This window comes from Uloborus diversus, chromosome 7 (assembly GCF_026930045.1).
Source record: "Uloborus diversus isolate 005 chromosome 7, Udiv.v.3.1, whole genome shotgun sequence".
Classification (NCBI taxonomy): domain Eukaryota; kingdom Metazoa; phylum Arthropoda; class Arachnida; order Araneae; family Uloboridae; genus Uloborus; species Uloborus diversus.
The window spans coordinates 91,399,765-91,427,521 of NC_072737.1; the positions used below are offsets into that span (position 1 = coordinate 91,399,765).

A 27,757-nucleotide genomic window follows, 5' to 3' on the forward strand; every position below is an offset into this window, starting at 1 on the left:
CCAGTTGAGCTCAGCGAACGCAAGCAATCCTTGCGTTCGACGAACCTCACCGGTCGACCGGTTACCATTCTAAGCAGTTGATTGGAGCAAGTGATCATTAGCTGTCACGTGGTTAACTAACCGGTAGCTACTGTAACGTAAGCATTGAGAGCGTTTCAAAATTCGCCGCCGGGAACATTGGGCGCCGAGCATTTTGGACGCTGGAAATATTGAGCGCCGAGCATTTTAGGTCCCGGGAATACTGGGCACAATATGCTCGGCGCCCAAAATGCTCGGCGCCCAAAGTTCCCGGTACCCAAAATGCTCGGCGCCCAAAGTTCCTGGCGCCCAAAGTGCTCGGCGCCCAAAGTGCTCGGCGCCCAAAGTTCCCGGCGCCCAAAATGCTCGGCGCCCAAAGTTCCCGGCGCACAAAATGCTCGGCGCCTAAAGTTCCCGGCGCCCAAAATGCTCGGCGCAAAAAAGTTCCCGTCGCCCAAAATGCTCGGCGCCCAAAGTTCCCGTCGCCCAAAGTTCCCGGCCCCCAAAGTGCTCGGCGCCCAAAGTTCCCGGCGCCCTAAGTTCCCGGCGCCCAATCTTCCTAGACCGTCCCTTAAAGTTAAAAATTAAATTTCCACAATAAAAAATCAAGTTTAGACTAGTAATATATGTGTAATATAAATGCATGAAAATCTTTATTTACCTCTTTGGTGATTGCTTGACTTTGTTTTCGAACGATGTTATGGCCACTAAAAAAATACTCAATGATGAACTTTCTTTTTCCTAAAGAAATATTAGGATAAAAGTCCTTTAAGAAGCTTGAAAAATTAGAAATACTTATGTTGATTAAGAGATTTCAAATGAAAGAAGGAAACAAGAAGCCTTTAAGAAAAGTAGAAGAAAACACAAAACTATTTTCAGTTAGCAAATAGCAATCGCTATTAATTGGGTAATTACTGTCCCATAACGGGAAAAATGACAATGAGAGCCAGAATTGCCACATGGTACAGATAATTCCTATTTAGCCCCAAAATATCCCCACAACTATTTCAGATACAGTAAACTGGCGAGTATCCGCGAGCGGTTTATCCACTGGATAGATTATTCGTGGCCTTTCACAAATCCAAAAATATTTTTCAGTGATGAATAATTGATCGTAGATAAATGAACAAAAAACATTTTAACTTAACTAGTGCAAAATCTGTTTCTAGATATTCCTATTTCTTTCTTACCCCTCCCTTCCAATGACATTAAACCTTCTATGATCCACGAAACCTAACTTAGTTGAAACCTGAATTTCAAACCTATACTGTTTACTGCTTTAAATCAACACTACTTACTAATTTTTAGATCTACACTACTTACACGCATAATCGAGTAACCGAATCAGGTTTGTTCAAAAAACATCCCTCCCTACCCGACCCAAATGCATTTTTGATGTAACCTAGCTTCATCTGTTTCAGTTAATCTTTATGCACCATTTTTCGTATATGTGTGAGACTCATTTGCAAAAGCGATCCTATTTTAAGTTTTGCATACATTTTTGTGCACTTGCACTGCTATCATTTTGGCTATAGTTTAAAAAAATGTGAGGGTCCTGGATATTTCTAAAGCTATTGAATACATTAGTATCTTTTTTTACTTAATTTGTGGATTATCCACAAAATTCAGTTATCTACGCTTACCTTGCCACTCTGTTCCGCGAATAATCAGGAGTTTACTGTATATGTTTTTCAACTTTTTTTTCATTTTAACTATTTTTTTTATTTGCTTCAATGTTTAACACTTGTGTACAACACTGAAAAAATTTACTATTAACTTTTTTAAAAAAATTAAAAAATCAGCAGTATTAGCCAGTTTGCTCAAATTGCTTATGGAAACAGTATTCTCAGTCTTCAAGTGATTAAAATCCACTTCTGCATTATGTCACCAAAGCAATAAGTTGGATGTGGTAAACCGGTTAGCTTCGTTTTCTTTACACAGATTTTGCAGAATTTAAACATCTGCTTTTTTATACTTTATCATTCTACTCCAAATACTAGCATGCTGATTATTTATTTTTTGTAAGACATGATATTTTTTTAAGCAAAGGTAAATTGTTTTTTTCATATCATTGCTCAAATCAGGTGAGCACAGTTAATTGCTTAGAAATTTGGAAAAGTGTGTCTTACTTTTAGAGTGACTACTATCATATTCTTCTTGTTAATTTCTTACTAATACATTCTAAGTTATTCAATCTGTTATATGTTTGCATAAATATGGTTGAAATATCTTTTGAAACATGTTTCCTGGAAATTGCCATTTGCCATAGAAAGAACTAAGCTGTGCCATTCATTTCATTCTAATTATTATGCAGCATAAATAATTGCAAATTTTGAAGAATAAATATTTTACAGTAAATTAAGCTTGAAATATGTTTTATATGCACAACTAAGTAAATACTAAGTAACAAAGTAACGGTTAAAACAATTTTCCATTATTTATGTTTTTAACACAAACCTTTGATTCATTTTTCAGACATGACACATGTAAATTAAATAATAATAATAATTAAAAAAAAAAAAAAACAGAATTTTCTTATTGTATTCAACTAGTTACAGACAAAGGCAGTAAAATTCGCAGACTTAAAAATGGATCGATCGTATTTTTATCTTTGTGAATCCAAAATGAAAAGTTCGAATGTGGAGAATATTTTTCTAACTGTTGAGGATTTTCATGATTATGCATTCCAAATTACAAGAATTAGCATTAATTGTAAACAAAACGTCACTGATTGAAATTTATAACTTAGCTTACGTTCGACGAGCACGCCGGTAGCGGCCGGTTGGTTAATCACGTGACAGCAAATGACGTCAGCGGTTACTGACCGGTTGTTCACGAACCAATGCTTCATCGAGTTGATCACCGGTCACTTGCGCAGACATGACGCAGACGAATAACATGCAGGTGAAAAATACATATAATTGGTCAAAAATGTCACGTGGTTCCATCAACCAGCTAGAGTTGCGGTCGACCGGTAGATCAACCGGTGAGGCTCATAAGACGACATCGGAAGCAGCCAGTCAACCGGTGGCTCTCAAGAACGTTGCGGTTAGCACCGGCTACTCACCGGTCGATTGGTGAGGTTCGTCGGACGCAAGCATAAATCGTTTTTTCTTCCCCCCCCCCCCCCACTACACGTATAACTACTTTTTTCGTAATTTAGGACTATAATGGATTATTATGGATTATGAAACTGACGTTCTGCCAACTGCACTACGGAGGCACAGGACTATAATGTTCGTCATTACCTCTTAAGTACTAAGTATTGTAAAAGTATTTTGTATCAAACACCATTCATGTTTACATTCCAGAACTGTTCTGCTAAAATTGCCCAGTATTACCTACGTTCCAACGTCACACTGTCATGAGTGACGTAATCGTGTTGAACCAATGAAATGTCATAAAAGAAAAAGTGGATAGGTTTAGCCTAATAGGGACTCTAGTTTAGCCGCCTGTTGTGATACGCGCTAAGTTGGCCCTTCTATAAGCAGTTGGCCCAGTCGGGCCGGACGGCTAGAGTTGCAAATTCGCAACTCCAGCGCTCGAATACGCTACCTTGTGGTGATTTACAAAACTGCCGGAAAAACTAAAACATTGCCACATTGCGTTCCACGTAAGTCTGTTGACTTAAACATAGGCAGTTTGTTCTGAGTACTTATTAACGCAATCAATGTGTCTTGGATTGCTTTCAGCAACAGAAAGTGTTCGAGCTCCTCAAAATAATGTTAGTTTTCATTATTTCCCTCTAAAAAGTGATTTGAGTGAGAAATGGTGAAAGCGCGTTAACACCAGAAAACTCTGGATTAAAAAACTTGGATAACGTTATACCAGGTAAAAATTTTATTGTTTTGTGTGAATTTGTAAGAATATGGGTTTTTTTAATCTTAAATTAATTTAACAAACCATATTTTACAGCAGCATTTAGTTGAAATAGACAGTATGCAAAATTTTTTCGTGAATATATTATCGTAGAACGAAATGAAAAATGTTTAACCGAGAAAGAATTTATTTTGTTGCTTTTATTCTCAGCTGAAAGGTTTCGCCAAATTTGTTTAGGGTTATAGTTTTAGTATTGTGCGAGCTAAGTATCCTTGGCGAGATTTCACGTTTTTAGTTAAACCATTTTTAATTTTTATCATGAGTGGAATAAAATGGTAGTAAGTTTACAGAATTCGATAAGTAAAAAGAAATAATGGTCAATCAACTGAAAAGAAAACTACCACCATATATCCGTGAGAATTTTGTTGATGATTCGCATAACATGACACAATTAAATCGTAGCTCAGAAATTAGAAAAATCGAAACAGAAAATTTTTAAATTAACCGATTCGGGAATTCGAGAGAAATAACTCAGCAAAAAATGCAAAACAATAAGCGCTAGCCAAGCAAGGCAGAAAAGTATCATCTTCTTTCGATAATAATTTGTAATGTCATATTGAATTTTCTAGCATTATTGTTATTCTTGTCAGGTCACAATTATTATTTAGTTTTATCGAGAATTGATAAATATCGAATTCAACATCGTGGAAATAGCTGCTTAGAACTACGAACTACGTAGTTTGCATTAATCTTTGACGTTTAGTAATGCTTCTTGAATTCTCATTTCTTTCTACGTATGCCAGAATATCCACAAGACTTTATTAAATTCATTTAAAAAGAATAAAGCGAAAAAATCATGCATACGAACAAAATTTACTAGACTTATTACTATTTTCTTCGTTACCACATGAGTTTGTTTTAGTTTTTTCGTTCGCCATTAGTCAGTGACTGTAGAGTCCCTATATGAAAACGTAGTTTTCAGAGTTGCGACAACAGCTACGCTCGGAAAACGCTACCGGTTACAGGGGAAAGATAGGGTTGCCGCCGAGCTGCAAGATTGGCTCCTTGTTCGCTTTTGAGTTCCCTTTAAAAAAATAGTCACAAGCGGGAGCAGGAAGAGTGGTTGAAACGGGTTCTGAAGGATATAAGCACGCCGATTCGAAAATGCATGCTGTCAATAAATGAAACGCTCGATTTTGATTCAAACATTAAAAAAAGACAAAATGGCCTTGTGCTAGCAGAATTAAAAGCAGATTTTTTCTTAAACCTTATTCTCTTTAATATGATTAATTTTAAATTAATCAAAAGATTCCGAGACAACGAAAATTTTATTAATTTTAATTGATTCAAAATGAATAAAGGAATAAAAACTGATGAAATAAATAAATAAGCAACAAATAACGAACATAAAAAAAAATTGCTTGTTTTTGCTACATTAAATTAAGCTTTATAAAGATTTTTGAACATGGAAATATTTCTTGTATTGATTTCAAAAGAATTACTTTTCTTTTTCTATAAAGGGAAAAAATAAAATTTTCTGATTTAAATGGAACAAAGTTTAGCATTAGCTTAAAAATTCCGAAGGAAAATATATGCCTGAGATGCCCGCCTAAGGGGGGTGCTGTTAGGGGTGTGGGACCCATTGTATATGCAAAGAAAGTTTGAAAGAGTAATACTAGAAATATGTAGAAGCTTAAAACAAGGTATCCTATCCAGGCCCGGGTCTATACATTTTGGGCCTCCCTGCAACAAAATCTGTATGGCCCCTCCCCAGAAGCCATCTGTGTATATTTGTAACGTTAAATAAGTCTTAGTGCTAAAGGGGGGGGGTGTATTTTGACACATTACATTTTTCAACATTCGTATATGCATAAGAAACAGATGTCTCTATTGTTTTATATTTATTTCTCGAAAGTACACTATCTATTACTTAAAACTTTCAACAACATTTTTATACCAAAACAATACTAGAACGAAAGGTAGTTAGGTAGTAGACATTTTTTTAATGAAACGAAATTAAAACAATTCAGAGCACCAAAAAAGGACTTGTATTTATTTTGAATTTTTATGAGATAGCAAAAACTAAAAATTAAAAACAATTTAGCATGAGGAAAACTCATTTATTTCATGCTCAGTCTTCAGATCAATAGCACGATCTTATTGTTGTAATCTTGTTGTTGTTGTAAACAACATAGATCTCTGTTGTTCAATTTATTTTTTGGTCTTGTTTGTATCTATAAACTTTATTTAAAAAACAAATTTTCCAGCATTTTTATCCAAAAAAAAAAAATGCATTTTCTTAATGAAGCAATCAAAACCAGAGTACCAAGACAGGATTTAAAATTAAATGTTCATGACTAATATATTTATGTGGCAAAGAACAGTCTTAGTGTTTTCTGAAATGAAACGTAATTTCAAAATAGTTGATGTACAAAGTGTTTATTATTACAAAATGTCACAAAATGTTTGCTGTCACATACCTTTTACAGTTAAAACTAAGGAACAATTTATTATTTTTTAATTTCAGCAAAAATATATCCATTTAAATCTGCCAACAGTTTTTCTTTTCTTTTTTTTGTAACAATTTTTATTTTTTTGGTTCACAGCATGTGAATTCTCACCTCCATATATTAGAATTTAATTGATTCAAAATAAATGAAGAGATAAAAAAGGTAAGAAAATGAAAATAAATAAATGAACGACAGATAATGCATATTAGAAATTGCTTGTTTTTGTCCATCTAAAAAGCAATATTAATTAAAATGGTTTGCTATTAAAAAAAGCATGTTTAAGTTTACCCTGTACAATTTTCTGATTTAAATGTGATTAAGTTAAACATTAAATTAAAAATTTGAAAGATAAATATGCAAAGGAAAATTTCAAAGCTCAATACTAGAAATAGGTAGATGGTCAAACGAGGTAACCCCTACCCCTCCCCCCCCCCAAAAAAAAAGAAAGAAAGAATACCAAGAACCTCTAAATATTTTTGTGGTTCAGTAGGCACTCTTGGTTAAAATATTAATTTGAATAAAGTTGAAAATTATTACTTTAATTTGATGTAGATAGAAATATTCAGAAATAAATTGAGGAGTTGAGGGGGTGTAATTTGAAACATTACTTATTTTCAACTCATATGAATAAGAAACAAATGTATCTATTGTTATTTATTTGTTTCTCTGCATCACATCATGCATCTATTACTTACATTTTGAACAATATTTTTAAATCAAAACAATATTATAAAGAAAAGAAAGTAGACAATGAAACAAAAAAAAATCATTCCCAGCACCAGTAGAGGATTTGTACTTATTTTCATTGTTCGTGGAAAAGCAATGTTTACATTTAATTTTGACAGATATTTTAAATACAACTTAGCATGAAGAAAACTCATTCATTCCATACTAACAGTTCAGGTCATTACCACATAAAGATTACAACAAAAGTCTCTAATGTTCAATTTATTTTTTGGTGTTGTAACATCTGTAAACTTTATTTCAAACATAGAATTTCTAACATTTTTACACACACAAAAAAAAAAAAAAAAAAAAAAAAAAAGAGAGAGAGAGAAAACAAAGACATTTTTCTCAATGAGGCAATTAAAATCAAATCCAGTTTACCAAAACAGAATTTGTAGTTTTCATAGATTTTGGGGCAAACTATTATTGCCAATAACTGCTTAAGTAACAAAATAAGCAAAGATGAATCTTTGTGTTTTCTGAAATGCAACGTAACTTTAAAATATTCACATGTTCAAAATGTGGTTATTATTATCAAATTTAAAAAAATTCTTTACTCCAAAGTATCATTTCCTAAAACTAATAACTATGGAGAAAACACAAGTTTAATCAAAAAATTCAGTCACTTATAAGCATAAAGAAAATAAATTTTGTTGTAGGCTTTACTCCCATCTACTCAATTAGGGAGTTTCGATTAGACAGGGCAAAATATACTGATGCTTGTAATTTATTTTCTTTTATACTATTCGTGAAGTGAATGTTTGTGGGGGGAAAAAAAAACCTTGATTGAAATAAATTGAATTTTTTGTTCAGATTTTTTCATATAGATTGTTATTCCATTCACTACTCCATATCATGGATGGATGAACACGACGTATGTTCTAATACACTGAAAAATGCTTCCAGAATTTAGTCAGAAACAGAGAAGGTGCATTGACAGTAGGAAGTGGACTAAGATAACAGTTGCTACCTATCCCTTCCAAAATTGGAGTTATTTGCAGTTATTCAAATCCTGTCCTGTAGTTTAAGTGGGGAGAAAAATCTCTTCTTGAGAGGGGGGGGGATTTCTGGATATCTACACAGAGAATAAGCATCAATGAACTTTTCATTTAATGCTGAAATAAACAAACCTAAATATATCTTTCATAATTTTATGTATACCTACATTTTTTAGCCTTGCATTGAATACCGAAAAATTTATTAAAATCTAAATTGAAAACGATATTTTTACATGACAAACAAGCATAAACCTTAAAGCATTTGTTTTACAAAACAAATTTAAAACTCTAAATTTAGAGAATCAAAACAGAATTCCAGCTATTTTTCAATTGCAAAATTATTGTTTGTTTTACCTCTTTACAGTTCAATATTATTATACAAATGAATGATAATAAATATGATAATAAGCGTCACAAATCAGAAATACAGCACTGTTTGTATGAAGAAGATCAAAATTTCATTTAATTACACTATTTAGCATTTAAACACAGAATATTTGTTGGTTTGTATGTCATTGTTGAAAGTCCAAAGACCATTTTGGCAACAAATTTCCTGAACTCATCAGCATAATAAGAAGCATAACAAACATGAATGGCATATTATGTATGGAAGTTTATTATTTTTTTAAACAACTTCATTTCTTTTGATAAAGCTGTCAAGCTAAGAAAACTTGGAAAATGATTTCTGGACATCCTTTAAACTAAATATTGGAGATCATTCTATTATACAATTCTTTAAGCGAACAGTACAATACTATCATGAGTTTTCTGGAACATCTGCATCAGGGCTATAATTCAGCTAGTAGTTGAGCTTTCTTCAAGTTGCAGAATATCTGGAAGAAACTTAAAAAACATTAAGGGCAAATAAATTTAAAAGCAGAAGTAAAACTCTTCAAATGTGCTAAATCATCAATACGGCTGAACACAATTGGCAGGAATGTTTTTTTAAACTAGTTCATAAAATTATAAATGGAAAATAAATAAACACACTTTAATTGAAATAGAGCTGTATTTCAACTACTTTGCATTAAGTGTGTTGTAAAATTTAATTTCAAATAACAGGATGTGTTTTAAAAACACTTGAAAAGTAAAACACATATTACAGGGGAATATTTTATCTAATTCATCAATCTCTTTTGACTAGCATAGATTGTTTTTCATTTAATTATGTACCTATTTGTTACTGTGCATCATCTTTGCTCTTTAGAAGAGAAATCATCAGTTTATGGTGACTAAAATAAGTAATGAACGTTCGTGATTCTAAATTTTTTAGGAACCGTGAGAAAACTTGCTTGTTTTTTCTGCACCTCACTTAGGAATATCCACAACAAAATTGTAGGGGGAGGTGGGGCACGTTGGACAGTGGGGCATGTTGCACGGGTTCCAATTATTTGAATAATATTAATATTTTTTATTTTATTTTTTGCCCAACAAATAGCTCCTATGGTCCTACAAATCCTATAATGAAATCACATGGTACAGTTATATTGAACAAATTTTATTCCAGAAAGTGTTATTTCAGCAGTTCTGAGTACTTTTCAGAAAACTATGAATTAATTTTTTTAATGGTTTTAGTCAAGATTGCGAAAAAAAAAAAAAAAAAAAAAAAAAAGAACTCCTGTCTTAAACTTTTACGTGAATGCCACTCCTCATCAAAGCGTTTACTTGTTATTGTGATTGAAAAAATGCGAGTGCATACTAAAAAAATTAATTATAAACTGTTTTTGTTTGTTTTTAATATATAAATTTAAGTGAAGTAGAAATATAGAGAATGCAATATACTGATGCTTTAATTTAAATTCTTTAAAATAAAGCCACATTTTTTAGTAAATTCATTTATCTATACCTGATATTTTAGCTGGCCACATGAATCAGTTTTGAAAGCCATATGTTGGGCACCACTGTTTTAGAGCATTTGAATTCCCCTTTATTTCAATATTCTATTTCCTGACAAAAGTATTGATTTTCTAAAGACTTCAACAAATTAAGATAAACTCTGATAAATTGAATATTTATTTATTAATATATTTATTTTTATGAGTGGTTGAAATGAACTCGGATGCAATTGAATTACTTTTTGAGTGGGTGAGGCAAAATCATGAACATGTAATAAATGATTATAAATAATGAAAGAAAAATTACTTTTAAAGTTGATGCATTATAATAATAATATAAGAAAATAAATATTTCTGATTTAAGGAAGCAGTTACTAAACACTTGATTTTGCACTGGTTGAAAACATCGGATAAATATCAAAATATCTAATATACAGTCGACTCCCGCTACAAAGCGATCCAACTTACGCAAAATGGCTATGACGCGATTTTTTCAACAGTAAAGAATTTTTGAGCTAGCGCGAATTCCTCGCCCGCAACATGAAAATTTTCGGAAAGGAACCGCGGTGAGTAAGTTGTTTTCGTGAACGAACCTTCATCCCTTTAGAATCACTGAAAGCAGAAGTACCCACACTGTACTAGTCTTTTATCGCTTACATAAATAACTACTTCTCATTTTCCATTATTTTTTTTTCATTCTAAATGCGAAAGTTAACGAAATATAACGACACCTAGGAGCGCAGCTTTATCTAAAGTTGGTGAAGATAGAAAGAAAAAGAGAACGTTTCTGACAATTAAAGAAAAGGTAAAACTTCTTGAAAAGCTGAAGCTGAACCAAAAAATGCTTCGAAGGGTAGCACAACAATTAGGAATGACGGTATGAGTGAATCTTCCATACGTACAACTAAAAGTCAAGAAAAGGAAATCCATAAAAGTTCACCGAGTAATAGTATCCAAGCAAAATGCAAATATTATGAAAATGGAAGCTGTTTTTTATTGTAAATTAAAGGAACCAGGAAGAGGGGTAATGCCATAGATGGAAACTTTATAAAAGAACCAATGAAGCAACTGTATTTAAAAATATATTAGAATAACTGCAGCATAAATCATCATTTTCACTTTTTTTAAGTTACAAATATCATTACTGAATCAACTGTACAGTACAACTATAGGGCATTTGTTCTCCTTACTACATGCCGTACGTACAGTACTGGTTTATTTTATGTCTTTCTCTCCCATTGATCATTGTTTTTTGCATCATAGCAGTATTTTATGTTGAATAAAACGGCTTTTGTTTTAAAATACAAATAAAAATTCAGTTCTTTATGTAAGAAACAGTAAGGTATGGTTAAGAAAAGGTTTTTAACTGTTTAAGGTTGTGTTTACACGTGTCTAAAATGATTGGTTATGTTTTTAAAAGTTTTTACACATACCTTTTTCCACAACGCGAAATTTCGACTTACGCGAGGGGTCTTGGAACGCATCCCTCGCGTAAGTCGGGACTCGACTGTATATCAAAATATCGGATATTTTCGAACCCTGATCTTTACAGATAATCTCAAAACCCCACGATGACAACCTTTATTTTAAAATGCAATTCCACACTAGTTAAAATTTAACTCCATATTAATCGAGATAGGATTATTTAAAAACTATTTTCCCACCAAATATCGAAATTTTTAGGAACTTGATGTGGGGTGAGAGCTTCATGTACTTTATTTTTCTGCTGATCTAGAAGAGTAGAATTCTTCTAAAGTTTGATTCCAAGAAACAGGTTGTGTCATAATGACACACGATAGACGTGAAACATTTTAACTATTCATCAAACACTTTTGAACAATTCATTAAATTTTTAATAAAATAGTACATTTTAAATTGGCTCGCTCAACCTAAAAAATCGATAAAAACTGCCGTGTGTCAAGCAAGTGTTCTACTTCATATCCACTTCAAACGCTTTGGCAATTTTTTACAATTTTTAACTAATAAATATTTGACAGAAAATCATAAATCGTTTTTCCTTAAATCTAAACGTTATTAAAAGATACTGCCAGCAAGCATTGAAAGTTCTATAATTTATAAGCATTTTACTTCCTCTGCATCTCCTTTCAAAAAACAAAAATTTGACATTGTAAATACTTACGTTGCATAAAGAGAAGATTTAACTTGGAGTTTTATAGCTTGAAGGAATATTAAAAACGATACATAAGTCAATTTTTGTCAATGATCAGGAAAAATAAAAACCCTAACATTAAAACATAAGTTAAAATGGGTTTTAATATCAAGTCACATTTATTTTTTAAAAAAATTTCTGCAACATACAGCATTTATAATACAAATCACAAGTTAAGACATCCTCACGTACATCACAAGTGTATGTTTTGTTTACTTCCACTCGTCGCCAAGCACGAAATTGATCGCGCCAAACCGAATACAGAGATCTATCGTTAAAAAAATTTAATTTACACAATTTAAACTTTTGCCTTGTCTTAAAGTGTTGTTTTTCAATAACGTTGTGATTAGATTAAATGATTTAACAGGAAAACTAACAATAAAAGACCCAAATAAAGTGTCAGAAGGGAATTTTAGCACACCGGAACACATGTTCCTGATATAATTACGCGATAGTTAAAGAAATAGGAATGGACTCACTCAAGTAAAGCTACATACGTTTAATTTGAACATTGTAGAACAGTAATATGAGCATTAAAATCTTGGACTCACCTTTAATTTATCAGATTCTGGGTTTTTCCACAGCACTGTCATACGCTCCATGTTAATCCTACGGGAGAAGAAGAAACCTTGCCTCAGGCGGTCTTCGAGCAATAGGAAAATGATACCGCGTTGTCGCAACTCTGAAAACTACGTTTTCATATAGGGACTCTAGTGCACCCTATAGTTCGTTGAAGTTGCGAATACCGTCCAATGCCATTGGTGACGTCAGGTGACTATGGGAGTTTGTACAACGTAAGCCTTTGGTTACTATTCCTGAAAAAATTAACCTAACTGTGAACCGTGGTTTTGTTTCTGTTTAACGTTTGTTTTTGTTTTGCCTTTTGCCATGGTGTTTTGTTAAAACAGAAAAAGGTTATCACATTTTGCTAGAGGTAAATGAAGCTATTGTTGTCATTATTATACGGGTTTAATTTAAAGTTTGAAAAAAATAAACGAAGAGACCGTTTGTTCATATTTTCCCCATTTTTTTTTTGTGATTTTCAAGTTTGCATTTATCAACCTAGATTTTAAGTGTAAGTTAAATTTACTGCAGAAATTGATTATGGGTGAAAGTTCGTGAAATTTAAATGAATTCAGGTTGAATTTTTTTCAATGCTACTGCTTAACGTTATGTTTCAAAAATTACTCTCTTTGTTCTGAATGTTCTAAAAGTAACAAAATTATGTTTTCTATACAACTTTTTAAATTTTTCTCTAGTAAAATTGAATACTTTATGAGCTTAAGTTTATTGAAAGGCCAGGGATATTTCGATAATTGGGAATCTGGCGATCTTTCTTCATTGGCGTCAATTTTTGGCTCCAGCGCCTGCGCGTGAGGTATTTTTCTTTGCAAAACAAAACAAAGAGAGCAGAAACATCTATTCACATAGGGTTACTATAAATCAGTAGGGTTACCAAAATAAAATTATTTACTCCAAAAATGAGACTACCGCGCCAGATTCCCAATTATCGAAATATCTCTGAAAGGCCTTCTCATGAACTCAGGCCTAACTGAAAGAAAATTAAGCTACTTTCTCAAGGAATATGTTGTTGGGAGATAGAAATGAGTAAGACTTGCATTGTCCACCGTTGCACGTTAATCAGTAAATAATGTGAGATTTGGCAGCTATACCTTTATATTTGGAGCTAATTCACACTGAATTGTAGAATAGTAAACAAACACAGCATTGAATTTTTTTTTTTTTTTGCTCTGTAATTTGGGGGCAAGTGCTTTCCTTTTTCTTGCAGAATTCAAGGCCTGTTCACTTGGCTTTTACTGCCATATTATAGAAAGCCTGTAAAGCATTGGAGTAATGATTGGTCAATGAGTAAAATATTTTGCCATCTCCTATGCCTATCCTTACCTGTGTTCATTGGGATTTTTTTTCTAAAATTATTAACCCATAATAAACTAGGTGAAAAAGTAGGATGTAACAAGTGATGTGAGGTCTCAGAGACCGCTCTATTTAAAAAATTCTTTAAAATCGTGTAATTACATTCCTGTACTTTCAAACAGATGTTCTTTGAACTTTTATTCGGAAGGGGAAAAAATATTTTTTGAATTTTTAATCAAAATATACCTTTTCTAAGGAAATTTTGCGAGAGTCCTAAGATTTTCCGAGAAAATCATATGCTGTAGTAAATAATTATCTACTCGTAATGAAAGTGAATCTATTATTTATTTATGATTTCATTTTAGCTCTTTAATATATACAGAACATTTTAGAGCCAGAAAATTGATTATTTCACCTTAAGGGAAAATTTTTGACAGCCTTTTAACTATTAGTATTTCGCGTCATATTTCGAGGAATAATTCAGCTTTCATTGTCCTTAGAACATCATTGCATCACGTTTGAAAACATTTCAAGCAGATCTCAACCTCATCTAGAATATTTTGGATCTCCTCCGCGTAAGGCGAATAAGATAAATGAACCTGTACCCGCGTTTCTAACGTTAAATGATACCCATACACAAGGGGAGGGTTCAAGGATACAAAACCAAAAAGCTAATGGGAAAAACCATTCAATCGGACTGAAAATAAAATAAGGTTGATCGGATGAACTTTTGAGCGGTCTGTGAGACCGCACCTCCCCTGTTAAAGATTAACTAGCTGCGTGCCCGGCATTGCACGGACTACTTGAAAAATGAAAGAGATGTCCATTTGATGTTTTTGTATTACTCTGACATCAGTTTCTAAAGCAATAAGGAGTAAATAAATATGCGTAATGCAAGGTTTGAAAAACACCAGTAGAGCATATTTTTGGCAAAAATCTCTTTAACGTTAATCATAGTTATCAATGATACAAGTTATGAGTATTTTCAATTAGCACAAAAGATGAAAATTTATGCATTATCAACTATAATCTGTGCTCACTTTAAACTGAATTAAATCTGATAGATTATATCTGAAATATTTATGTACAATTACAATCAGCTTTTTACATAAAATGACATACATTTTGGTTGAGTACGTGAAACTAAAGCATCAAGACTAAATAAATACCAATAATTTAATACCAAGTCATCAGATTCCAAATTAGCTTTAGTTAAAATCCTTACAAACAATTTTTTTTGTTCAACTCTGTTTCACTTAAAGAAATCCAAACAATCTTAATTTAACATGTTCTTTTAACGATGCAAACTGTATTTCAAAAATAGAAACAGGAAGGAAAAAGAGAGTTATTACAATTCGAAAACTCACCCATGTGACCTGAAAAAGTTCAACAAAATAAACATAGTCACACATCCTAAATGTACCAAAATATGAGGCCGGTGAATGATAAACTTACACTACAATCAATAAACATAGCTAAAGAAACAACTTTCATATGCTGAAAAGAGTTAAGAATGTTGAATTTAAAAAATAAAAAAAAAAGACAGACGATAAAATAAAAGCTATGTCGGAATAGAGTAACCAATTTTAAACTAATTTAAAATAAAATTCTAGATGGAAAAATTGTTTTAAGATTTGGACAGCAGCCAAAAAAATCTCTTTTTAAAAGAATTATTAGAATTTTACTTGCTCACCCATATGCAAAATGGCAAAAGGAAAGAAATAAAAATTCCTGAATAACGTTATGTTAATTAACGTTTTAATTAATATCTTTGCTAATTAAAGTCGCACAATTACAAAATTGGTCCTATTGTTTTCTTTGGAAAATTTCGAATTGATCGGTATCTGGTTTGACTCTCAATTCGCAGCGGTTCTCGAGAAGATCGATCTTCAGACAGACAGACAGACGAGAACAGATTTTAATATTATAGTGGATAATGCTTCTCGTGTTTGTCTTAATTTTTCATTCTACATGTCTTTCAAAGAAAATACAGCATTCTCTTAATACAAACTCTGTGTTGTTCAGTAGATAAAAACTTATGTTAGGAACATATGGGTTTAGAGTGGTTTTGAAATATGCTATTTTGAGAATCTACGGATAGTCCTGAATATTGATTGATATTGGGAGTACATTACGTTTTATGTGTTACAACCTATGTTTGTAATTGAAATAGTTTCTTTTGAATTACATAAAGAAATGAAAGTTGGCATTACATTTCTAATGTTGAATTATAAAGTTTAAAGTTCCTATCCAATTATTAGAGGCATATTGTTATGAAGAAACCTTTCATTTGAGAAGTAAATATGTTAATTATTTTTGGTACTTCCTCAGTATGTACAACCCATCTCGAGGCGGTGTCCGTGGAGGAGCTGATCAATTTACGTGGGAAAGTGTCAAGACAGACAAGCACAGGGAAAACTATCTAGGTGAGATAAATTTCTGTATTTTTCCTATTTTTTCTTTGTATGTATTAGGTACAAATTCTTAGTAATGTATTTCATTAATGTTGGACATTCACAGTAATCTCTTATCACAATATTAGTGTAGCAGATACAGGAATATCAATTCATATTTTCAAAAATGTCTGATATTTTAATATGTATCGGATATTTTCCATCAGTGCAAACTAAAATGTTTAAATAGTAGCTGCATCTTTAAATCACTGAAGTTGTTATTTTTTTAGGATACCTACTATTGTAATATATTGGCTTAAAATTAATGTTTTTTTCATTACAGTAGATAATGATCTGACCCAGGTTTATTTTAGGCTGATTTGATTATGCACTAAATTTAAGATTTGAAGTCTTTAGGATTTTGTTTTATGGAAGAGTTTTGATTTTAGGCGGATGCGGCATTGCAAACAGATAAATTTTTCCCCCGCCTTCAGAATCCAAGTTTCTGAGATAGCCGACAGCATGCAGTGAAAAGTATTTTTGTGTGCTAAAAGGCTAGCTTGTCGAAACTGAATGAATTATTTTTCTTTTGTGATTGGTTCCTAACTCTAGATGAGCTTTTAAAAAGACAAAGGTGGATAAAATATGGATATTGATGACACAAACAAAAACTTTCACATTGAAAGTTTGGAGAAATTCCTTGACAGTGGCAAATGATCTTCCGTATTTGTTAGTGAAGGACACGGTTCGCCAATATATATCGGTCGATATATATCATGATGTATATCTGATATTTATTTTGAAAATATCATGATATTTTGAAACTTTTGATATTAATTTTTTCAAAGTTCAACATTTGAGATACATAAATTAAATATATTAATCATATTAATACAATTCTTTTATAATTAAAAACAGTCAAAAATAATGTATACATATAACATATTAATGTATCCTTGAAAAAATTCCTTATTTATTTTCTGTTCATAAAATTATTAGTAATGTAACATATTTAATTGGTCAGAAGAACAAAAAATGTTATATGGGTGTGTACTGACTAATGCATATTTTTTATTTCTGAAATGTATAAACTTTGTAAGAGCAATTAACCAAAGAAAAATGAGTAAAGCATCTAATGCTTAAGTAATTGAATTAAAATAATAGAAATGTATCAGTTATTATTATTTTATTTCAAATAGATTAAATTATTACATTTTACACAAAGAACGTAAATTTTTATACAAAATTTATATTTATTGTTATAGATAATGAAAACAAAAATTTGTGCATTATAATAATAACATAAGAAAATAAACCACAGTTATTTGAAGAAGCAGTTACTATTTATTGACTAGTTGAACCTTTTACAAAAATCGTGATTCCAAAAGTGAACCCTTTTGGTGCAAAAGAATAAAAATCAGACATTTTATAACAGAAAAATGCTCATTATACTTTTAATTTTCTTCCTTTTTATAACGTTTAAATTCAAAATTAGCCGCAAAATACCTCGGTTTTTAAAAAAAGGAGGGATTTGACTTATATGCAGGTTTCCAATTTTTTCCCTATTTTTCTCCTAGTAAGGGGGTCCAAATTTGACTTATATGAGATTGAATTATAAGTGAGTATAAATAGTATCCAATATTAATATGGATACTATAAATGTTGCAAAGTAACTTGTTAGGAAACAATTTCTGACAGTTATTAAGTAGGTGCTTCCCAAAATACTAACCAAAACAACTGACATGGTTTTACTTGTTGTCTCATTATTTTTTGCAAAGGAAGCAAGACTTGGTATTTTTGTAATTTTTTTTTTTTTTTGACTCGATTTTTTTTAACTAATACATTAATAATATTAATATGATTATCAAAAAAAAAAAAAAAAACTTTATATTGCAAATGTCGTATTCAAAAAATACTTGTCAAAAATATCAAGGTCTCATGATATTTTCAAAATAAATGTAGGATATAAAAAGTGATATAAATTATAATATATGTCGGTGAACTCTGAGCAGGCAATGTAGCTCTTTAGTTGTTTAGTTACTCAACAAGTGACACCACTGAAATAAATACTCATCCTTGATTGGTTTTTGTCTTTTTGTTATTGAGTAACAATTATTTATTTTCTTCAGTTTTTGTTTGCTGTATAGACTTTACATTTTCTCATTTTATGTTTTTAGGGCATTCTTTAAAAGCTCCTGTGGGTCGCTGGCAAAAGGGTAAAGATCTGTCATGGTACGCAAAAGAAAGAAAGGAAGGAGATGCATCGGTGAAGAATGAGAAATCGGAATTGGCTGCAATAAAAAGAGCGGAAGAAGAGGCAATGCTAATTGCTCTGTGAGTTGAATTTATTTGGTTGAATATGAATACGGGTTATTGTCTGATCAGTGTGGAATATAAGTTTTTAATTTTGAGGAGCAGTACTGCTTCTCAAATTCTGATATCGAGGGACAATTCTGTAAAGTTGATGAGCTGTTTACGGCATTTGCTAAATTACATTTTCAACAAGAAAACAAACAAGTTTTAAGAAATGTAATATTTAATGTGTTCATTAAAAAAGTGTTCAATGACACTCCCAAGACAAATCGATTGAGGTAAGAATTACCAAAACTGGCCAAGGCGTTTAGCCTCTATATTGCCACATAGTAACAAACATACATACATAGACTTATAAACATATTACCCTCTTTTGCATCGCGCATGCGCAGTTGGATGAAAAATAGATAAATTAAAATAAAATGAATAAATTAATAAAAGGAAAATAAAGTTGAAAAATATATACAGTAAACTCCTGATTATCTGTGGAATAGAGTGGCACGGTAACCACGGATAAGAGAATTTATAGATAATCCGCAAATTAAGCAAAAAATGATACTAATGCATACAATAGCTTTAGAAAGGTCCATAACACTTGTAAACATTTAAACTGTAGCTAAAGTGATAACAGTGCAAAACCTAAAAGTTAAAAAAGGATCACTCAATTTTTTGCAAGTGGATCACACACATGCGTGAGCAAATGGTGCAAAAAAATTAACTGAAACAGACCAAGCTACGTTACATCAAAAATGTATTTGGGGAGGGGAGGAAGGGAAGTTTTTTGAACAAGCCTGGTCCGGTTACTCGATTAGGCGTGTAAGTGGTGTAGATCTAAAAATTAGTAAGTAGTGTTAAGTAAGTAGTAAGCAGTTAATAGTGTAGGTTTAAAATTCAGGTTTTAACTAAAAGTCAGGTTTTGTGGATCATAGAAGGTTTAGTGCCATTGGAAGGGAGGGGTAAGAAAGAGATAGGAATGTCTAGAAACAGATTTTTCACTTGTTAAAAGGTTGTTTGTTCATTTATCTACGATCAGTTATTCATCACTGAAAAATATTTTTGGATGTGTGAAAAGCCACAGATAATCTACCCAGTGGATAAGCCCTTCACGGATACTCGGCAGTATACTGTATCTGAAAAAATTCTGGGTATATTTTGGGGCTAAATAGGAATTATCTGTACCATGTGGTCATCCTTACCCTATCATGGGACAGTAATTACCCAGTTAATAGCGATGCTAATTGCTATTTACTAACTGAAAATAGGTTTGTTTGTGTTTTTCTACTTTTCTTAAATGCTTATTGTTTTCTTCTTTCATTTGAAATCTTTTAGTCAACATAATTATTTTGAAATTTTCAAATTTCTTATAGGATTTTTATCCTAATATTTTCTTTAGGAAAAATAAATTTAATCATTGTATATTTTTTCAGTGGCCATAACATTGTTCGAAAAGAAAGTCAAGCCCTCACCAAAGAGGTAAATGAAGATTTTTATGCATTTTTATTACATAAATTACCGCCGTCTGCTCTCTATTTAACGACTTTCGAGGGACTACAAAAAATCGTTTAGTAGAATGCGTCCTTAAATAGAATGCTTTTAAAACTGCAAAGGGCATCCAAGACCGTGAAAATTCGCCTTTAAATAAAGAAAGTTGTTAAGTAGAGCGTCATTAAACAGAGAGCCAACTCTTGTTGGAACTTGAATTTTTATTGCGGAAATTTAATTTTGAGCTTTGAGGGAAGGGTCTAGGCATGTATACCTTCCCTTTCTTATGCTATGGAGTTCAAATGAAGTGACATTCAATATATTAAATTAGTTTAACCTTATTTCTGTGTGAACATACGTATCATTAAATTTTTCTTTATGAAATGGAATTAATTGGGTTAGGCCAGGATCAGTTCATATTTTTTAAATTAAAAGTAATTGCAGTTACTATTTTCTATTCACAGAAAAATTTTTTTTGCTTGTTATATTAATATTTTGTTTGCCATCATACAAGCCCTTGCTTAAAATATTTAGTTAAATTTATCTATATCACATAACTTAATTACATTTAATTCTTTTTGAATATATTTTTTTTTCATGTCAGGACATTCTTACTATATCTTATTGCTCACTGGGGAACAAATCCCCAATTTTTTTGAGCCACTTCGGGGGGGGGGGGGACTCTTGAGCGCATGAATATATTAAACACATACGGTGGCAGGAGGGGTGGGATGCGTGACTTCATACCAGTGTTTAAAGGGGAATGCAGGGCCTCGAAGGCTGAGAACCCCTGCTCCAAACTATCAAAATTTAATGCTTACTATTATTATTATTATTTTAATTAACATTATACTTTTGTGCCCTAGGAGATGAAAGAAGCACTGAGAAGAAATGTTGGAGAAAGAGACGAATATAATATTGAAAGGGTGGATGGCGTTGGAGCTACAAGGTACTCTCTCCTTCTAATTATGGGAGAAAATAGGAAGTACATGCAGTGGGTGTGTAAGCAAAAATGCCTAGTACTTTTGTTGTGATTTTATGTGATAGTAGGAAAGAGATTTTTAGAGTGAAATGTTTAAGACTATAATACTATGGAGTAATCCAGACTCATATGTTACCGAGCACCCCCCCTCCCCAACGGAAACCCTTTCAAATTACACTCGTCCCCTAAATTTTTCAATGGAGCAATTTTCTGAGCCATAGATATTATTCTCTTAAATTTTTATCAAAGTTATATTTTTTTATGCTAACAGGCTGGTTACGTTAATATATGAGATTATAGCTATAAAATAGTTGGAAAAAGCATATACAACTCACACGACAAGTGTGTTTGAGATGGAAGAGTTGTCTGGAAAAACATTATATTCACTAGAGATGATTGTTCTTTTGAAAATGAACAAAACTCTCAAAATAACAGTAGCTCTATAAACAAGCCCAGTCATTCCTTTGAATTATGATGCACTGCGAAGAAACACCTTACAGAACCAAGCAAAAAAAAAAGGTTAACATTGATTCCATGCACTATTATTTTGGATCTAAATAATTCAAGTTTAACAACAATTATAATAAAATTCTTGTCACAGGGCTGTCAGCTGGCCTTTTGACCCTCCCTGAATCCGCCCTTGCATGGACCCTGTTGAATCAATGTGTGTATTTTCCCCCATTATTTTGTATTTTGTTTACACCTATTAAATGTTTATTTATTTTAAACATATTATTTGATCTCTACGAAAAACATTAGACAACCAACACCACATTTATAATTTTGAAATGCAGACTGATAAATGTTTTTACAATTTTTTTTGGGTCCAGCTTTTTATGACTCAGAAAAGATTGAGAACTGTTTTAAAGCATTTAGCTTGTACCAAAGTTTTGTCAGTGCACCTAATTTTAGCATTGAAGATTTTAAAATTCCACATAAGCAATTTCTAATGAGTAAGAATGAAATAAAAATCTTGTAACCTGTATGTAAAATTCCACTTAAAAAACAACAACTCACTTTTGCTTTATTGCATCAAAACTGTTTCAAACAACTGTTGATTCATATAAACAACGGCCACTATATTAACAAAAGTAAGCTTTATAGACTACGCAAAGCAGGATACTATGTAGAATTGTTAATCAAAACTAGTTAATTGAGTATTGAACGACTGATTGTGCAAAAGATTCACTGAATTCAGCTTATTGTTGTAGTACAAAGTGTTTCTACCTAAAAATACTTTTGAAAATCTGACAGATGGTGCCATTTCTATCAATATGTTCATTAGGGTGGTTCAAAAAAAGAAAAACGTTTTTCAGCTAGAGTCCAGGACACCCCCTATTTTTTTTTTTTAGCCTTACTAATAGCATTATGCTGTAAAAGTTTTAGCTTCTTTCTCAAATTTTAAGAGGGTGCTCAATGACCCCTTAATTCAACATTAGCTGTATCATAGAAAATGCCACAAATTTAGAAACATTTAATTTCCCCAGCTGTTTTTTTGTAAATTATTTTATTGAAATGTATATGCATATTACTTGTGTATGTTATAATGTGCAGCATTGTTTTTTCAGTTTAATGTATTTTTTTTAACCCCCCTTCCCATACGTATGAATTTTGAGGGATGGGTTGAGCTTCCTCTTTCAGTTGAAATAAGAAGCTAAAATTCTTCCAGTATATTACTACCTACAAGTCAAAAAATATTGAGAGGTGTCCTTTATCTAGGATAAACCTTTTTTTACATGTATTTTTGAACCACCCTAATGTGCATCTATGTAGTTTCTCAAGCAGTAAGATGTATAACTAGTGTTAGAAATGGGAGCTTAAATGATGATGTCTGAACGCTGCGAATAAAAGTTTTTCAGACATCCAAATGGAAAATATAAGTGAATCAATTATTTCATCAAGGGCATAAGTCCTACGAAAATCCATTGGACTTATACCCTTTCTGAAATATTTGATTCAGGTGTCACCTAATAAATTATTAATAATTGTAAAATATTCTTCACAGTACAATCGACTCCCGGCCAAAGCTTGACTCTGTCAAATTACCCCATCTAGATTTTTACTATCTATCCACCTTTCCACCACTTTTCTATCTGTTCATGTCTAGGTTTTTTAAGTATTTTTCTATGTTCTCCTATCTTCTACATGGTCTTCTCATTCCTCTTATTCTTGAAATGTAACTTACTTCACTGGATTGTTATCCTCATACCTGTAAATATGGCTGAACCATCTCAGTTTAGATGTTTTTATTACTTTAACTAAATAAGGTTCTCTAAGCTTCTGTTGTAAGTGAAAAAAATTTAAAAAATACTCTATTCAAAAGAAGTAATGCTTCGATGCTATACACTAAGTGAAACTTTCCGTGGTAACCACCCTTAAACTAGCTTCTTCAACCTTGCTGTGTGTTTATATAAAATAAATATTTTAAAAATGTGTGGAAAAGAAAGTGAACTCAAAACTAAAACTACATGAATATTTAAAATTAATTTTCCATCTAAGATGTAATCGTAGGAGTTTACAATTATTTTGCAAATAAATAAAATTTATTTGGTTTTGTTTGTGTTACTTTCTGAGTTAATTTCACATCTGTATATTTTTGATTTTTAGTCGCAGGGCAGCCATGATGTCTGGTATTTCCAAGACCACAAAGGGAGAAGGTGTTACATTTGAGAGCTATGCAGGTAAAGAAGCAGCTGCACGAGAAAGGAAAGACGCCTCAGACATGCCATCTAACTTTAAAAAGTTGGTAGTTTTCTAATGTTTGTAAATATTTTCTGTAAATGTTCTTACTTATGCTCTGAAAAATTTCTTAAGATAGTGTTTCAATTGTTTTCAATAAACATGGGTAGTGGCAGATCTAGAACTTGAAAAAAGGGGAGTGGGCTAACCTAGGTCCCAGTAGAGAAAATAGTTTAGATGGTCTTTCCCCCATTTTTGTGGATGTCCTCATTCTTCTTTTAAAATTCCATGAGTTATAAACTTTGGTCAAATTCATTTGAATCAGATAACCAAGAATATCTACTAACTAATGATTTTTTTAAAGACTATTTCTCAGTTTACTTTTTCCACCATAACCCTGCATTTTGCTTCTAGTTTTTAATTATTGCCAAAAAGACAATGATAAATAATAGTAGGGGAATGTGGAACAAAGTGAAATAGTTAACATGACTGAGCTTTTTCAAAATGAAGAAACTGAAAACTTGTTTTGGAAATTACAGTACATAAAGAACAAACATTGTATTTTATAAAAAGATTTGCATTGAAACATTATTTTTTATTTTTGGCAGTAAAATTGTGCCATAAAAAAAGTAGAAAAGCTTTCACTTTCTTCATAGGGCAAAGTGAAAAATGAAATATTTTTCAAATGAAATATTTTCTATTGCTATGAAAAATATTTTTAAACAAACTAAAGAGCAAACAAAAGGATAATTGAATAAATGATAAGATATTGAAACAATAAACTAATAATTAAATTAATTAATTAATACATGAGGAAAAATTAATGAGTGAATAAAATAGTGAAAGAATAAGAAAGTAAGTGAATGAATTAATTAATAAGTGAATTAATAAATAAAGGAATGTAAATAAATTATTTAATAAATGAACACCTAAGTGATTTAGTAAATGATTGAATAAGTAAACGAAATGAACTATTTAACTTTGCCCCGCATGCACTTGACAAATTGTGAAATATATTTAAAATACAAATAAGCTAAATATTTGCTAAATAAGTACTGCACCGAACATTAGAAGACCCCAGTTAATGTTCAAAATGTTATGAAAAGAAGAACTTTATCATTTGATAACATCAAAATAATTTTTGACTTACAACAAAATATTACAATTTGAGTGTCCATTTTTGAAAATTGCTTGTATTATATGCTTTGATTTTCAGAGGTAATTTTTTCTTGAATGGAATAGCCTACAGAGTTAAAATATTACTAGGTAAGTGGCACCAAAAGCTTAGTAAATATTTCACCATTTCACGTTGCCTCACATTCCCCTAGTTATTTATTTTCTGGATTAAATTAGGAAAATGCTATCAAAGTTGTTCCATAATTATAAATTTATTTGAATGAAAATTAAATAAATATTCAGTGTGTCAAATTCTAATAGGGAACTATTTTACAATTCAAATCAGTTGCGATGATTAATGTTTCTTTTGTTATTGCAAAAATAACAATATTTAGTACATAATTTATGCTTAAAAATGCATATAGCTTTACTAAACTTGTGTGTTTTTTTTATATTTAATGATGTAAGTATTGTGTTTTAGAAAAAAGAGCAAGAAAAGTTCTAAAAAGCACAAAAAAGAAAAGAAGAAGCATCGAAAACGTTCCTCTGATTCAGAAAATGAAGTGGAGCATCATTCTAGGCATGTAAGATCCTCAAAGTATGATAGCATAGCAAATTCTGAAAAAGAAAAAAAAGGGAAGAGAAGAAGACACGATTCGAGATCGAGCCATTCAGATAGCGACCGAGGGTCCAGGATTCATTCTCACAGTAGACACAAAAGTGGAAGTGCTGGCTACTTTCCACACAAAAGGCGTCACGACAGCTCTGACAGTGGTTGACTTTTTATGTGATACTTAGTCAGGGCATTGCTGTATAAATGTGCTGTGGGACCAACTCTCAGAAATTATTCCCAAGTAGTCCTTAAGGGCTAGAATTTAAGAAATTTAAATGAACACACAAATTTTACTTCATCTGCAAAAATGTTTTAGAATGTATTTATTAAAAATTTAGGTCATTGATCAGTCACAAAAGATCATGATGTGTTTGTGTTTTACTTAAAATTATACAAGTCAGCCTAGTCAGCAGAGGTATGAAATTGTGCATCAACATAATTAAAATCTGTGCACGTCACTATCGCGTATATGTCCGTAACCCTACTTCCTCCAAACTGTCAGTGTCTCCTAGGCTGATGCTGATAATGTTGAATGCAAGTTGTCAGGAGGAAGATATTCTACCCTGTCTCTCCCCGTTTAACTTTGCACACTAGTATCATTTAAGTATACAGTGAAACCTGAGTATAACACTACCGTCTATAACAATAAACCCTGTCTACAACAATATTTTACTTGGTCTCGGCAAAATTCTCACTTGATGTATTTTCATCCTCCCTGTAGGGATAATCACATTTCCAAAACAATAATTTATGCATTTTTTTCAAAAAAAAAAAAAAAAAGGTCTGTTTAATTATTACTGCTTTTTCAATCTTAGAAACTACATTCCAAATAAGAGATAATAAAAAATGGAAGAAAAATACTAGGAAAATTCAGGACTTTTGGGGAAATGCTAAACAATACTAGCATCTAATTTGGCATTTCTTAATTTCTTTGATCAGGGGAACCCTTTTAAATGCTGACTTTTTCGTGAAACACTTAGTTTTTTTGTCAGTAGTCTGCAGTGGCATAGCCAAGGTTCTGTTTGAGGGGAACCCAGGTTCTTATCTCAAAGAGACTATCACATTAACCATTTCTCATAGACCATGGTAATTATTGCTTACTGCTAATTATTATTTATTATTATAAAACACCAAAACACTCCTATTTGCATAGGTAGCTGGTGCCCCAAAAAAGCAAAAAAGTGGGGGGTCAAAGGAGGTGCAGTGGAGGGGGTGTAAGTTTGGTGGGCGACATACCCTTAAAGCTAACTTTTTCTTCAAAAATTGGGCAGTTGAATTTTTACATCATTATTAATGAATTGACTTTCTCTTCCAAGAATTCGAGAAACAAACTCAAAAACCGGGACCAGATGACCACAGAAGATTCCCTCCTACAAAATGATTAGAAGTTCCATTTCTAATTTTTTGTGAAATAATAACATGAAAAAAGCATAAAACAAGCACCTATTGAGTCAGTTCTTTCTTTAAACACGTGAATAGATCATCACTATCATTTTTCCTTCGACCCTAAGTTTTAAACTTAGAAAAGTGGAGAAGCAAAATCCCTTTACTGTTGAAAGTGAGAGGGAAATTGCCTCCCTTGCCCCCTTCTACGAGCTACCTGTGCCTATTTGTGATTCTAAGTATTCTTAAAAGGGATAAATAAGCTCAGAATTAATGCATGAGTTATATGATTCAAATATTTAATTAGGAAAAGAAATACAGATGTGTTTTACCTGCAATAATGTTAATAATTCACTAAAATTTACGAAGAAAAAGTTTTAAAACGTAAAAACTAAAATGTATCTTATTTTACAACAATTTTTAAATTTATTTATAAATCAGAAACTTAGATGTCACTGTATGTTATGTTGACTCACTTGTTAAATGTTAAAATTGTCCTTTCAACTGCTGCCATAGATACTGAGAGAGTGGCTAGTATTAATAGTTGAATATTTGAAATTTACATCAAAAATCTTAATTTTAGGCAATATTTGGTAATGATGAAGGAAAGGGAATTTGGGGTGTTCTTCTATAAGTTTTCCAACATTGAAGTCACTTTTAAACAATGTTTGGTGATACTAGGGGGTTATTAGCTTTTCCGGAATTTTTTCGTAATTAAAGTGTTTAAGAGTGAGAAAGAAGTGCTTTATGATTGATCTTTGAAAAATTTGGAAAGTTGAATTTTAAAGGCACTATTTCAGGCGACAAATAAAATTATTCCTACAGTGGCTAACCCTGATGGGTAA

General features: G+C 31.6%; 1 protein-coding gene across 1 annotated transcript; it reads left to right on the top strand.

Annotated features, from left to right (window-relative positions):
• Positions 1-12,943: 12,943 nt before the first annotated feature.
• On the top strand, positions 12,944-27,438 carry LOC129226121 (multiple myeloma tumor-associated protein 2 homolog). The gene is made up of 7 exons (XM_054860720.1): positions 12,944-13,010; positions 16,283-16,377; positions 18,522-18,678; positions 20,085-20,130; positions 21,006-21,088; positions 23,729-23,863; positions 25,398-27,438. The coding sequence occupies exons 2-7, from the start codon at positions 16,284-16,286 to the stop codon at positions 25,693-25,695; spliced, it is 813 nt and encodes a 270-aa protein (XP_054716695.1). The 5' UTR covers positions 12,944-13,010; position 16,283; the 3' UTR covers positions 25,696-27,438.
• Positions 27,439-27,757: the final 319 nt, after the last annotated feature.